An 11939-nucleotide genomic window follows, 5' to 3' on the forward strand; every position below is an offset into this window, starting at 1 on the left:
TATAATCTTAACCATAGATGTTATTTTAAGATATAACCGGATATAACATTTTTTGATAGACTTCGAGGTGTTACAAGTTAACGGATAATATGGTAATGGATTGTGGTTGGCATTAGAAATTCGCATTTCGAATATGGGGTTGATACGGTTTGGTTTTTACAGAGATCTTTTGCCCCTTTTAAACGACACCCCGTGACCTCCTTTATCCCGCAGAGACGCGTAGTTTTTTTTTATGAGCTTTAAGTGTATACAAAGGAACGTCCTCGGTACTTTTGCGTTGACGTTCTCATGTGCATTTTAAAAGCTTTGGAATAGTATTTTTTTCTTTTATAAATATATCGTAGACAGAGAAACTAAAACCAAGGGGCCGTGAAGCCGCGATTGAGACAGAGATAGTTTGTAACTTCGTCAATGTGTGCGTATAATATTGCCATAGTAACTGCATTCCCTGTTTTGGGAGATAAATAATTTTCAGGATTTCATTATAACAAAATGAGGTTATAAAATTTAACTTTTTACTATTTACATATTACATTATTATTTATTACTTACTTACTCCAACTACACCCATAAACCGTTGCATTGTTTGTTTTTGTTTCCGTTATCAATCGTACTTCAGCATTTTTATATGGTACTGGATTAGCATTCTCCTCAGATGTTGAAATCTAAAACACTCAATTAAATTATTAATAAAGAATGGTTGCCACATATATTTCTATGTTAACCTCTTGACTCGGAATCTAATAATATTATAAATTCATGAAGAATGTTAAATAATGTTGTCATTAGGAAATTATAAATATAAGAAAGAATAAATTAAAATAACATATTTATATATAACGTAGTACTTTAGGCTATAATTGGACTCGGTATTTATTTGTTTACATTGTCGACGAGTCGATATTTTTTATCGAAAATCGGAACCTTTTTTAGCTGACGCTGGTAGCACATACATGGTAATTAATTATTTTATAGCCTATAAATGATAAAAACTGGAAAATTCTATTATCTTCAGGATTTTAATGAAATATAAGTTACCGTCATGCTATGGCATAAATAAACATCATTGAAAAACTATATTTAGGGACAAAACCATCATACTTATGCGTGAAAACACACGCCGTCAATTTTCTACATGCTATTGTTTTAACATGAAATAATACGACAATGCACCATTGTATAACCTCCGATATTATATAAGGATTGTTTCTTTGTCTTTTCACTGGATTATAATCGTTTTCTAACATAAAAATATGCAAAAATTGAACAATAAACACAATGAACGCTCCAACTGTCAAGTTTGATTCGCTACTTGAGTAGCGAAACAAACTTGCAACAACAGCGAAGCATAATTTGGAAATGGTTATAAAGGAAAGAAAATCAACTGTAGAACTATCTAAAGACAATAGAATCACTAAGTTCCTTATTTAAGCGTGAAGAGGCATCTTGCGGGCCGGCAAGGCGAAGGCGGCTAGTGCAAAACGTGTTTCCCGTCTGTACTGGCTATCGTCGCGTTTGGACTCTACTACCACTTACCATCTGTGGTGTGGTGGAGACTGAGAATGACTCTATCATTTGCCCTCCCGGCGAATATAAAAAAAAAGATTTTACATGTATAAGATCATTGTATACATTGTATTGTATATTAAGTTTTTGAAATTCAAAACTCAACAGATACGTATTGGTAGTTAGTAAATTATGTACTCTGTGGACTGTATAATTATATACTTAAGTCAAAATCAAAAACATTTATTAAGTGGTCAAAATATATTACAGCTGAGTTACATTATTAGAATGTTTTGCGCTTAACTAGCTTAGAGGCATGCAAGAAAAATAAAAAAATGCTTGAGGAAAGTAATGTTGTTGGTCAATAAATGTCAAAAAAATTAATCTTTATTTGATTATCAATTTTATAAAAAATGAGTGATAAAAGCGACGATGTGATAAGCGAAAAAATACTCAATGCTGCGAAGAACAATCCCAAAGGAATATCAGCCAAGGATGTTGCAGCAGCAGTACCAGAACTATCATCGGCTGAGCTCGTTGCTGCTATTAACAAGCTATTACAGCAAGGACTTCTTGATTTGTACAATCAAGGCGGCTCACTTTTATATAAGTAAATACGTTACGACTGAATCACACGAATTTTGTATTCTAATAGTCCAGAGCTTTCCGTCCGTTACTTAATATATGAAAATTATAATCTTTAAAATAACTAAAAAATATATCAAAATTATTATCAACAGGTTAAAAAATCAAAATACAAAAACAGCAATTAAAGGAGCTGATAATGAAGAAAAAGTTGTATTTAACCTCATTGAAGAAGCTGGAAATAAGGGCATATGGATAAGAGACATCAGACACCGTTCAAATCTTGCCAACACACAGCTTACTAAAGTATTGAAGAGTCTAGAGGGCAAGAAAGTCATTAAAGCTGTGAAATGTGTCAATGTATGTTTAAAGTAAAAACAAATTAAAAGCTTGTAAATGTCTTGCAGCTGAACAAAGGCCACTTCTCTGTATTTAGGAGATAGTTTGGTGCTTATTCTACTTTCTGATACAAAAGTCTCTACATTGACATATGCAGATTTCCCAACGATACTTTTTTTCATGTGCAATAAATAACACATGGTTGAAATCAACCTAGAACATTGTTAAGATGTGCATTTTCAATGCATAGCTTGGCTTTATCTTCATCTCATCATAATAAATTTTACATTAATGGCAATTTCAAGAGATTGAATAGTTACTTCAATTTTACTATTACTAATTCAAGTATTTCTTGCTAATATTATTAGTTCATAAACATAATTAGGTAAAATCAATTTTACAGAATATTCTTCGCACATGATAGTTTAACTCAAACAACTAATTTACAGGCATCCAAAAAAAAGGTCTACATGCTTTACAATCTAGAACCAGATCGTTCAATATCAGGTGGAGCTTGGTACCAAGATCAGGATTTTGAATCGGAATTCGTAGATATCTTAAATCGACAGTGTCTGAGATTTCTGCAACAAAGAGCAGACAAGATAAAGAATAATCCGAGGGGACCTATTGTTGGACGCACACAATCTTTTGCTACAGCAGCTGAAGTGCAAAAATATATAACAGATTTAGGTATAAGTAAAGTAAGTACTTTTTTTTGGTTTGTTTATCTAATACTAGATACTAAATATAGTAAGGAAAACTACAGGTCATCAAAATAACAACAACTGATTTGTTCTAAACAATAATTGATTAGTGTTTTCCTTCCTTGAAATTGATAGTACTTTATAGAATTACTACTTATATCAACAGTTTGAATTTATGTTAATAATCTATGGTTTCTTACATATCCAGATATATTTTTAACCTATTTTAATGTAAAATTTATTGTCAATTTGTTAAATCGTCATTTGGAAATAAAAAGATATATCAAATAAGATAAAAATTACAAGTAATTTTTTGCATTTTCAAATTAGAAAAATTATTATTCATTTTATTTTAAGTTATCATTGGTCAATGTTTTATATTTCAGGTTAAACTTGAAGTGGAAGATGTTATAACTATTTTAAATACGCTTGTTTATGATGGCAAAGCTGAAAGTAATGTTTATCCGGATGGTAGCAAGGTGTACAGAGCTGTAGAGTCCTTAATACCACCTCCAGGATTAGTGCAGGTTCCATGTGGAGTGTGCCCACTGGTATATAAATGTTGCTCAACTGGCCTTATTACTCCACAAGACTGTAAATATATGAGTGCTTGGCTTGACCAATAAAAATGTGTATGTTCTACATTTTGTTTTATTCTGTCTTCACACTACTAAGCTTTTAAGATCACCTACAATATACTTTACAAATATGCGCATTTACATCGAAGTAATGTGAGGTACTCATGAATTGAAGATTTTTAATATATATCATAATGATATATTTATAGGACTAACAATGGTTTTACATTCGTATATCACATATAACTTATATTACAAATAGAACAATCCATATTCATGACAAATAAATTCTTAAAAACATCTCTCCTTAAATTTTAACAAATAAATAAGTTTACTACAATTTAAAACATGTTTAAATATACAAACAATTATTTGGTTTACTTAGAATAAACTTCTAAAATTATGTTCTATGTTATGTAATGCTTCCGAGAGCAAAGCTGGTTCTCGTTTATGTTGGGTTTTTGGTTTTTCAATTCTTTGAGTGCTTTCATTTCCATTTGAATTGCTAAAAAAAGAACTAAAAACATCCATTTGGATGTAATTTAGAGATTGAAGTATGACACCTTCATTAGGGTAAGGTGCAGGCGATATATGTACGTTGTAATCTACAATATGACTGATGTTCTGAGGTTTAGGAGGGGGCAATGGTGATGCTGGCAGTGCTGGCCCATTGGGTGGTGATGTTGGTGGTGTTTTCAGTTTAGTACCATCTGGTTAAAAAGGAAAAAAAATATTTTTCTTTTGTGAAATTATTCATATAACAATTATTTATATTGACTGTCTCGTTGGTTTAGTGGCTTGATGTAAGGTCCCAGACCCGGAGGTCCTGGGTTCAATTTCCAGGTCAGGTCAATAAAAAGTTATTGGGTTTTCTGTCCGAAAATTCTCAGTAGCAGCCCGGAGTCTGGAAGTTAGAAGTGTGTCCACCCCCGTGCCTCGGAAAGCACATAAAGTCGTTGGTCCTGCGCCTGAACTTTTTCCGGTCATATTGGATTGCCTTCCCATCGGATTATGAGAGTTAGGGAATAGAGAGAGCACCTGTGTGTGCGCACACACTTGTACACTATAATATCTCCTGCGTAGTTGGCTAATCTCTCTTGAGACTGGCCACCGTAGCCAAAATCAGTCTGGAGGACATTATTATTTATATTAATTAGTGACAAATTACCTAGTGAATTTATTATCCTTTCCATTTCTCTCAATTGTGTCTGTTGTTGTTGAACTGTGAAATACAAGTCTGTTATTGTTCCGGTAATGTGCTTCATTTCATCTTCTCTTTTTGCTTCTTTGGCAGCTTCCTTTTTACTCTGCCTGTAAATTTTCATTAAGCACTCTTAATATTAACCTTCGAAACTGTGATGTAAATGTAAAAGAAAGTGATTCACACACAAAATATACCTATTATATTCTATCACAAGCAGTCCAGCTCCAATAACAAATATTACTGTTTCACCAAGGAGATTAGCTCCCAGTTCAATAGCCATTTCTTGACTTAAAACAGGAATATTCACAGGTTTTCCTAAATTTAAAATCCACATTTTCGCTTTTACTTCACACCAGTTGTAGACTGAAAATAAACAATATTTTTTTGACTATGTTATCAATTTTTATTGAGATACTTATAAAAAAACATATACGTGAATTTACATACATTGTGCTGGCGGCATACATACGTAGGTTCTAAAAAATGGACTATTTTTGGCCCTTTCTTTACAAATGTTAGCGATGGGCTTACTGATCTGTTTAACTAATAATACTGATAATTTAGCAATCGGAAATGCACCAACAACCATTTTAGCAAATTAAATAATTTATAACTTTTCCTGTAATTATACCCTTGTCTTAACAATATTTAGAAAATATTTGAATCATTAAAACGATAACGTAACTTAGAATCTCCCGACCTTGCGCCATTCAGTAGCAGTTAGACAGAAACTATTGACATTTGTTGTAATTTAACAACATTGACATTTTTAGAATTGGCAATGAGGTATGGTGAGCAGACAATAATTATCTAAAAATCTATATTCATGTAATGTTACAATTGATACACATAAAAATGTGTAACACAAACAAATAATATTACTTAAAATATTAACCGAGAACAAGATTAATTGACATTGACATTCATTAAAGCTATTCTTTAATAATTAATTAATCCCTGTAGTTTCACTTAAAAGGTGAAAGTATAAATCTCTTCCACCATTTAAAATTATGTATATCATTAACCGGTTAATTAAACATTTTAGTGATGTCATAATATCATAGTGTTGCTTATAGGAATCTTATGATCTTTGAGAACATTGAACTGTGAACATTTAAACAACATGTCATTGTCATTTGATGTCATTGGACATTTCCATTTATTTACATGTCATGGCGTAAAATGTTTATAAATATAACTATTTAAATATATGTTCTTGTGACTGGAAATGTTTATGAAATCAAATTAAAATTTATAATTTATGTTAAAAATAATTTATATTACTCATTATATTAAAAATGAATCGATCTTTTTTTTAAAAAGAAATAGGTTAAGTTTAGGAAAGTAATACATAAAGATCTTTGTTTGTTGAGATGTGACCTTAAATTTTAAAAGTTTTCTAGATATCTTGTCTGTCTGTCGCCATGAGACGATTACCTCTACTAAAACTTTTCATTCTAATATTTTTATGTGTAACAATTTTATACATTTATTCCTCTCGCAATCATAAGAATAGCAAAAATAAAACCGAACTGGTAAAATCTGGACATATGTGAGTATATGTTTTAAAATTATCAATTGGAATATAATAAAAACCCTTCCATATTAACTTTTTATGAATTAATTACATGTTTGAATTTTTTCTATTTCAGAATTGATATTAACCAGGAGAAGCCATTTATAGATAGGATTGTAATATCATTTGTAGTTTGTGACTCTAGGTTTAATGAGTCTTTAAATGTTATCAAATCTGTCTTGCTTTTTACAAAGACTCCTGTTTACTTTGTTATATTCACTGACAATAAATTAAGATTACAATTCAATGATACCCTCAACAAATGGAAGGCAATGGTTGATAACCAGTTTGATTTTGAATTACAAAGGATCAAATTCCCTGAAGCACATGAAAAGGATTGGATGAATTTGTTCAGTAAATGTGCAGCTCAACGATTATTTATTCCTGTAAGTTAATTTATTTATATAAAAATATTTAAAAATCATTGGTATTTTTATAACAAAATACTATAAAATAAAATAGACTATTATGTAAAAAAATAAAGTAATTTTAATTATTAAAACATATGTAGTAATTTAAATTAAGTTTTACTTATGTTAATATTTTATTTGTATAAATAATAATAGCGGTAATTAGTAACAATTATCAACCCTATGTGAGCAAAATTAGATGCACATTGCTTTGATCTGATATATTATATGTAAACAACTTTAAATACCAATGAGGTTTTATACATCTTTTAATCTTTTTTAGAAATTACTCCCACATATCGACTCTATGATATATGTGGACACAGATACCTTATTTTTAGGACCGGCTGATGATCTTTGGAAAACTTTTAAAAAGTTTAACAATTCACAAATATCAGCTATGACTCTGGAAGATGATAATCCTAATGTCTCATGGTACCCTAGATTTGCCAAGCATCCCTTTTATGGAAAATATGGTAAGTTGATGCAAATTATATTAATGTACATTATTACTTTTGTAGTATTGTATAAAACAATAAAGACATTTGGTGGTAGGGCTTTGTGTAATACCATTTTGGTAGGTACCACCCAATCATCACTTATTCTACTGCTAAACAGCACTCCTTAGTAGTAATGCATTATGATATTGTTTTGTTCTGAGGTGAAGGAGGAGTGAGCCAGACTCAAGAGTTCCCATGGTTGGTGGTGAATTGGCAATGTAAGGAATGGTGAATATTGCTTACAGTGCCAATTTAGTAGTGACCACTTATTATCAGTTGGTCCTTTTGCCAGCCCACTTTACTGTTATAAATAAAAAAAACTTTAAAATGTGTTAAATCATCTTATTTTATCTAACTCTATCTAACCTAACCTAAACATTTAATAACTTATTTTATTATTTTGTGCGACTTAAAATACAGTTAGATAATAAAACAAAATTAGGTAAAATATTTATTAATGTACAGGTTTAAATTCTGGAGTGATGCTTATGAATTTAACAAGAATGAGAGATTTTGGATGGGTTGATTATGTGACACCAATTATGTTGAAGTGGAAACTGTACATACCCTGGGGAGACCAGGTAAAATTTGTTTTCTTTTTATGTTGTCATGCCTGTTGTAAAGTAGTTTGTTGAATTAAATGATGTAATGTTCTTGAAAGAACCTTCATGAATGATATATATTTAGAGTTTTATTTTAGGAATAAAAAGGTCATTAATCAAATTTACATAGTTATCTTTTGCAATAATAATAATATTTATCTAAATATATGTATTATATTAAATGTATTTTAGTAATTAATTACAGTAATAATATTATTTTTTAGGATATTATAAACATAATATTTCATTACCATGAAAGAGCCGTATATATATTGTCCTGTCGTTATAATTATCGCTCGGATCAGTGCATGTATGGAGATGCTTGCGCCGATGCAACAGAACATGGTGTATTTGTACTACATGGCAGCCGGAGAGCTTTTCACAACCACAAACAACCAGCTTTTGAGGTAACTACTCGCCCGGTGACGATGTAGAGGTCATTAGGGCCAACAGCAATTAGACAGTTCAAAAAAATTTTTGAGATAACTGTTAAAAGTAAAATATAAATTCTTACAAGAGCACAATGTGTTAAATTTTAAAAATCGTTTAAAGTAAATGCTTTTGGTCAGATTTTCAAACCGCGAGACACTTTTTTCGGTTCCCTAATGGTTGATAAACAACAGAATATGATAGAATAATTTTATAAAAACCGTTTTAGAAGCTATTTACGAACATTTATTACATTATTTCGGTGACAAAGTTATTATTTTGCAAAAGTATCGCGTTATAGCAAGCAATTTATATTAACAAAACATAAATCAGTTTGTTGATTTATTCTCTTATCAAAACCATCGCCAATTTCCTGGTACATTTTTAAAACGATATCGAACAGATCATTAAAAGTAAACTATAACATTTGTGTATGTCACGTTCTATTTACCAATCTCGCATAATTTATACCTTTTCTGCAAACATTTTGGTTAATCAGTGTATAAATTTTTCTAAGCCTAAAAGGTAAATTTTTACTAGGGGTCAATGTGAAGTAGTAAAACTATCGACTGGAGCAAATCCTTGTAGATTGAATTGATATAATTTGTGTATATTTTTCCTTTATCAGACAATTAAACGCATATTAAGAATATTTATGATGATAACTTGATTGATGTAGCATATTAATTTTTTTTCTCTCTTAATTTCCAGGCAATTTACAGAGCCATCGATGAGTACAACATTGGAAGTGATCCAATGAAAATGTTGGAAAATATAGACAAATATTTAATGGAAGCTCCACAATCGCACTGCGGTAATTTAAAAGACGCATTTCTTAAAATACCTCTACAAACATTAATAAGGAAACACTCGAGACCTGATAGATAATAGAAATATTGTTAGCATAACAATATTACTCGATGTTTATTATATTAAATACGAATATAGAGACATTATTCGATTTAGTGTTAGAATTTGGCCCACGTACACTAATGTGCATCAAAATATTGGTCAGCTATAAAATGGTCGACCGAATCTACCAATCGCGTTACAAAATATAAGAATCTGTTAATTTAAACAATAGTCAACAAAAAATAATTTACCAAATATTAGATTGTAATAGTTTTACTATGTCATATCTCTTACACTAGTAAGTTATAAAGGAGGAATTATGTTAAATGCATTTATTTATTACTCGTTTATATGGTTAAAATCATAAATCTCACAATATTATTATTCTGTATTTAATTTATTTAATTTACCAAAATAAATACAAAATATTTGTACCATATAACTATAGCATGTAAAATCGAAATTATCAAAGCTATAAAATAATAAATAATTAAAAAAAAAAAAGAATTGGAGTAAATTTGTACATCTGGTCTAGAGGCTATATCGTTAGTTATACTCTTGTACTCTTTTTCTCTTGTTTTGTACTTTGATACTCTGTTCCACTCACTCGTATTGCCAACAATATCCGCTCAGCTAATGAAGTGCGTTGCATGTACCGGATTCGTTTCACATTTTACTTAAACTGTACCGCATTACAAACATGTTAAGAACTTAACCTAAAACATAAATACCAATTACTTTTTTACGTTATAGTTAAAAATATGTTTGTCAAATATAGAAATATGTTAAAAGTTATTATTTTGGCCACTCAATGCTTTCTTAACCTTTGAAATAATTTTCGGTAAGTTGTTACAAACATATATATATTTATTAGATTTAATTTAAGGTCTCGACCAATTATAATGTTGTTTATTTGTCTTAACTCCTCCTAATGTTGAAATGGGCTATACTTGACATGATACAGCGAAAGGCAAATATTGCTCTAAGTAATAAATGAAAAGTAGGATAAACTATAAATTTCATCAAATATCGTAAAAGTTACCTTTTTAACAGGAATTATAGATTGTTTATAATAATATTGTCAAGTTTTTATATGTTATTATATATTTTTGTTTTTTCATCATGAACTGGTTAATGAATTTTTATACCTATTTTTCCTTAGTGGCTGTTTGAAGAACACCTCCATGTACGAATTTGTTAAAAAATCTAAAACATTTTTAAAAAAAATTGTTCAGATTTTTAATGTTGGGACTACCTACAAATTTAATGAGGTAGAATAGAATGATAAAAGATTTGATTACATGTCTATTTTTATTATTATTATTATTATTAGTAAGAACTTCCGAAGTAAAAACAAAACATTTGGTTGTATTTTCAACGAAAGCATGAAAACACACACCTTATGCTCTTTTTATAATTATTAATTACCCTGTAGCTTATAATTTTGCATACGCAGCAGTTCTGCGACTTGCCGCTAGGGCATCCCATCATTGCCAAAATAATAAAAACGGTCGAAATATTTATTTTCAAATGTTTTTCTTACACTCAAATCTACTTAGTTAGTAATGAAATATGTTTTAGTAACAGTCAAAACGGCTGGATAGAGTTGATGTCTCTTAATTTCACAATATTGTTTAATTTTAATGTACAGATTTGTGTTGTAAAAATATAATGCTCTGAAAATTATTTAAATGTAAAAAATATCCTTATATACCATGACCTCGGCCCATGCAGGGATTGTACACGCATGTTTATTTGTTTTAGATTATCTATTAGTTATTACAATAGCACACCACAAATTTTATACAATGGCGTTTAAACTTAAGGTTCCATAGAATCTCAGCTAAGTAGAATTAATAATAATTTGTTTTCATATTTTACATCCTACCTTGTTGCGTTAAATACTAAATTAGAAATAGTTTATGATTGATAGAAGGGTGCACAAGTTTTAATTCCATTTTGATTTGTTAATAATTCAGTTTACTTTCGTTTGTTTTATATTCTACGCTGATCTAAGTATTATTATTACTGTAATCTGCCTCATTTTTAATATACATATTTGAAATTATTTTTGATAATGTAAAATATTGTCAATAAAGTTTATTTCTTTTTAAATGTTTTTTTTTTGTAATGACCAAAATTACGTTAGTATTTTTTTAATATGTAATTTACGGAATTAAATGCATGCATGCACATATTTGAATACTAGCTGTGCCCGCGGTTTCACCCGCGTAAAACTTAAATAAATCACTAAGAGCAGACTTATAATATTTCAGTATATACTTTATTTTTAGTTTTCTTTTCGTTGGAACAGACAAAAATTCTAACAATCGTTGTTATGGGTTCTATTACGTTGATAAAGGCCCCTGTTCATTTTTGATCATTTATGTTCCATGTATAGACAGCGATCAGTTACATTTTTATTATATGTATAGAATAGATTGTTGATTAAAGATATGTACATATCTGTTATAATGTTTGGTTAATTGCGCAAAATGTAATTATTTAAACTTACATTACTCGTAAGAAGCTACAAAACAAGTGGGTAAAACGTAAGCAAATTGCATAACGACAGTTTGCAGGTTTCATTTAAACCTGTTAGCCAGTTCCAATACATAAAATGACCAACGTCTTAAACGCAAAATATATACTTT

General features: G+C 29.7%; 4 protein-coding genes across 5 annotated transcripts in view; 2 read left to right on the forward strand and 2 right to left on the reverse strand.

Annotated features, from left to right (window-relative positions):
• Positions 1 to 11939, reverse strand: part of LOC126775846 (uncharacterized) — a 169444-nt gene that overhangs the window by 109201 nt on the left and 48304 nt on the right. The window lies entirely within an intron of this gene.
• On the forward strand, positions 1742 to 3776 carry LOC126775865 (probable DNA-directed RNA polymerase III subunit RPC6). Its single transcript, XM_050498009.1, has 4 exons — positions 1742 to 2116; positions 2247 to 2451; positions 2880 to 3131; positions 3521 to 3776. The coding sequence occupies exons 1-4, from the start codon at positions 1920 to 1922 to the stop codon at positions 3758 to 3760; spliced, it is 894 nt and encodes a 297-aa protein (XP_050353966.1). The 5' UTR covers positions 1742 to 1919; the 3' UTR covers positions 3761 to 3776.
• On the reverse strand, positions 3770 to 5642 carry LOC126775870 (optic atrophy 3 protein homolog). Its single transcript, XM_050498015.1, has 4 exons — positions 5364 to 5642; positions 5111 to 5279; positions 4881 to 5023; positions 3770 to 4422 (listed from the first exon to the last, which is right to left on the reverse strand). Exons 1-4 carry the CDS (start codon positions 5503 to 5505, stop codon positions 4094 to 4096), a joined length of 783 nt encoding a protein of 260 aa, XP_050353972.1. The 5' UTR covers positions 5506 to 5642; the 3' UTR covers positions 3770 to 4093.
• The window catches only part of LOC126775859 (glucoside xylosyltransferase 1), a 39629-nt gene continuing 33834 nt past the window's right edge, over positions 6145 to 11939 (forward strand). Inside the window, exons 1-6 of one of the 2 annotated variants that reach the window (XR_007669914.1) lie at positions 6145 to 6468; positions 6569 to 6878; positions 7186 to 7378; positions 7868 to 7983; positions 8229 to 8411; positions 9145 to 9736. Coding sequence is in view for 1 of the 2 variants with exons in the window: in XM_050498001.1 (XP_050353958.1) it covers positions 6341 to 6468; positions 6569 to 6878; positions 7186 to 7378; positions 7868 to 7983; positions 8229 to 8411; positions 9145 to 9321 (1107 nt within the window). In the remaining variant the exon portion in view is untranslated. Of the gene's footprint in view, positions 6469 to 6568; positions 6879 to 7185; positions 7379 to 7867; positions 7984 to 8228; positions 8412 to 9144; positions 11401 to 11939 lie in introns of those variants that run through there. The other variant, XM_050498001.1, reaches the window with a different exon arrangement.

This window comes from Nymphalis io, chromosome 19 (genome assembly GCF_905147045.1).
Source record: "Nymphalis io chromosome 19, ilAglIoxx1.1, whole genome shotgun sequence".
Taxonomy (NCBI): domain Eukaryota; kingdom Metazoa; phylum Arthropoda; class Insecta; order Lepidoptera; family Nymphalidae; genus Nymphalis; species Nymphalis io.

What these genes read in the sequence shown, in the direction of transcription:
- LOC126775865 (XM_050498009.1), top strand. Translation starts at nt 1,920, where the DNA reads ATGAGTGATAAAAGCGACGATGTGATAAGCGAAAAAATACTCAATGCT. An exon ending in AAGCTGTGAAATGTGTCAAT is followed by an intron (nt 2,452 to 2,879) that starts GTATGTTTAAAG and finishes ACTAATTTACAG; the next exon opens with GCATCCAAAAAAAAGGTCTA. An exon ending in CAGATTTAGGTATAAGTAAA is followed by an intron (nt 3,132 to 3,520) that starts GTAAGTACTTTT and finishes TTTATATTTCAG; the next exon opens with GTTAAACTTGAAGTGGAAGA.
- LOC126775870 (XM_050498015.1), bottom strand. Translation starts at nt 5,505, where the DNA reads ATGGTTGTTGGTGCATTTCCGATTGCTAAATTATCAGTATTATTAGTT. An exon ending in ATGTATGCCGCCAGCACAAT is followed by an intron (nt 5,280 to 5,363) that starts GTATGTAAATTC and finishes GTTTATTTTCAG; the next exon opens with TCTACAACTGGTGTGAAGTA. An exon ending in AAGGATAATAAATTCACTAG is followed by an intron (nt 4,423 to 4,880) that starts GTAATTTGTCAC and finishes CTTTTTAACCAG; the next exon opens with ATGGTACTAAACTGAAAACA.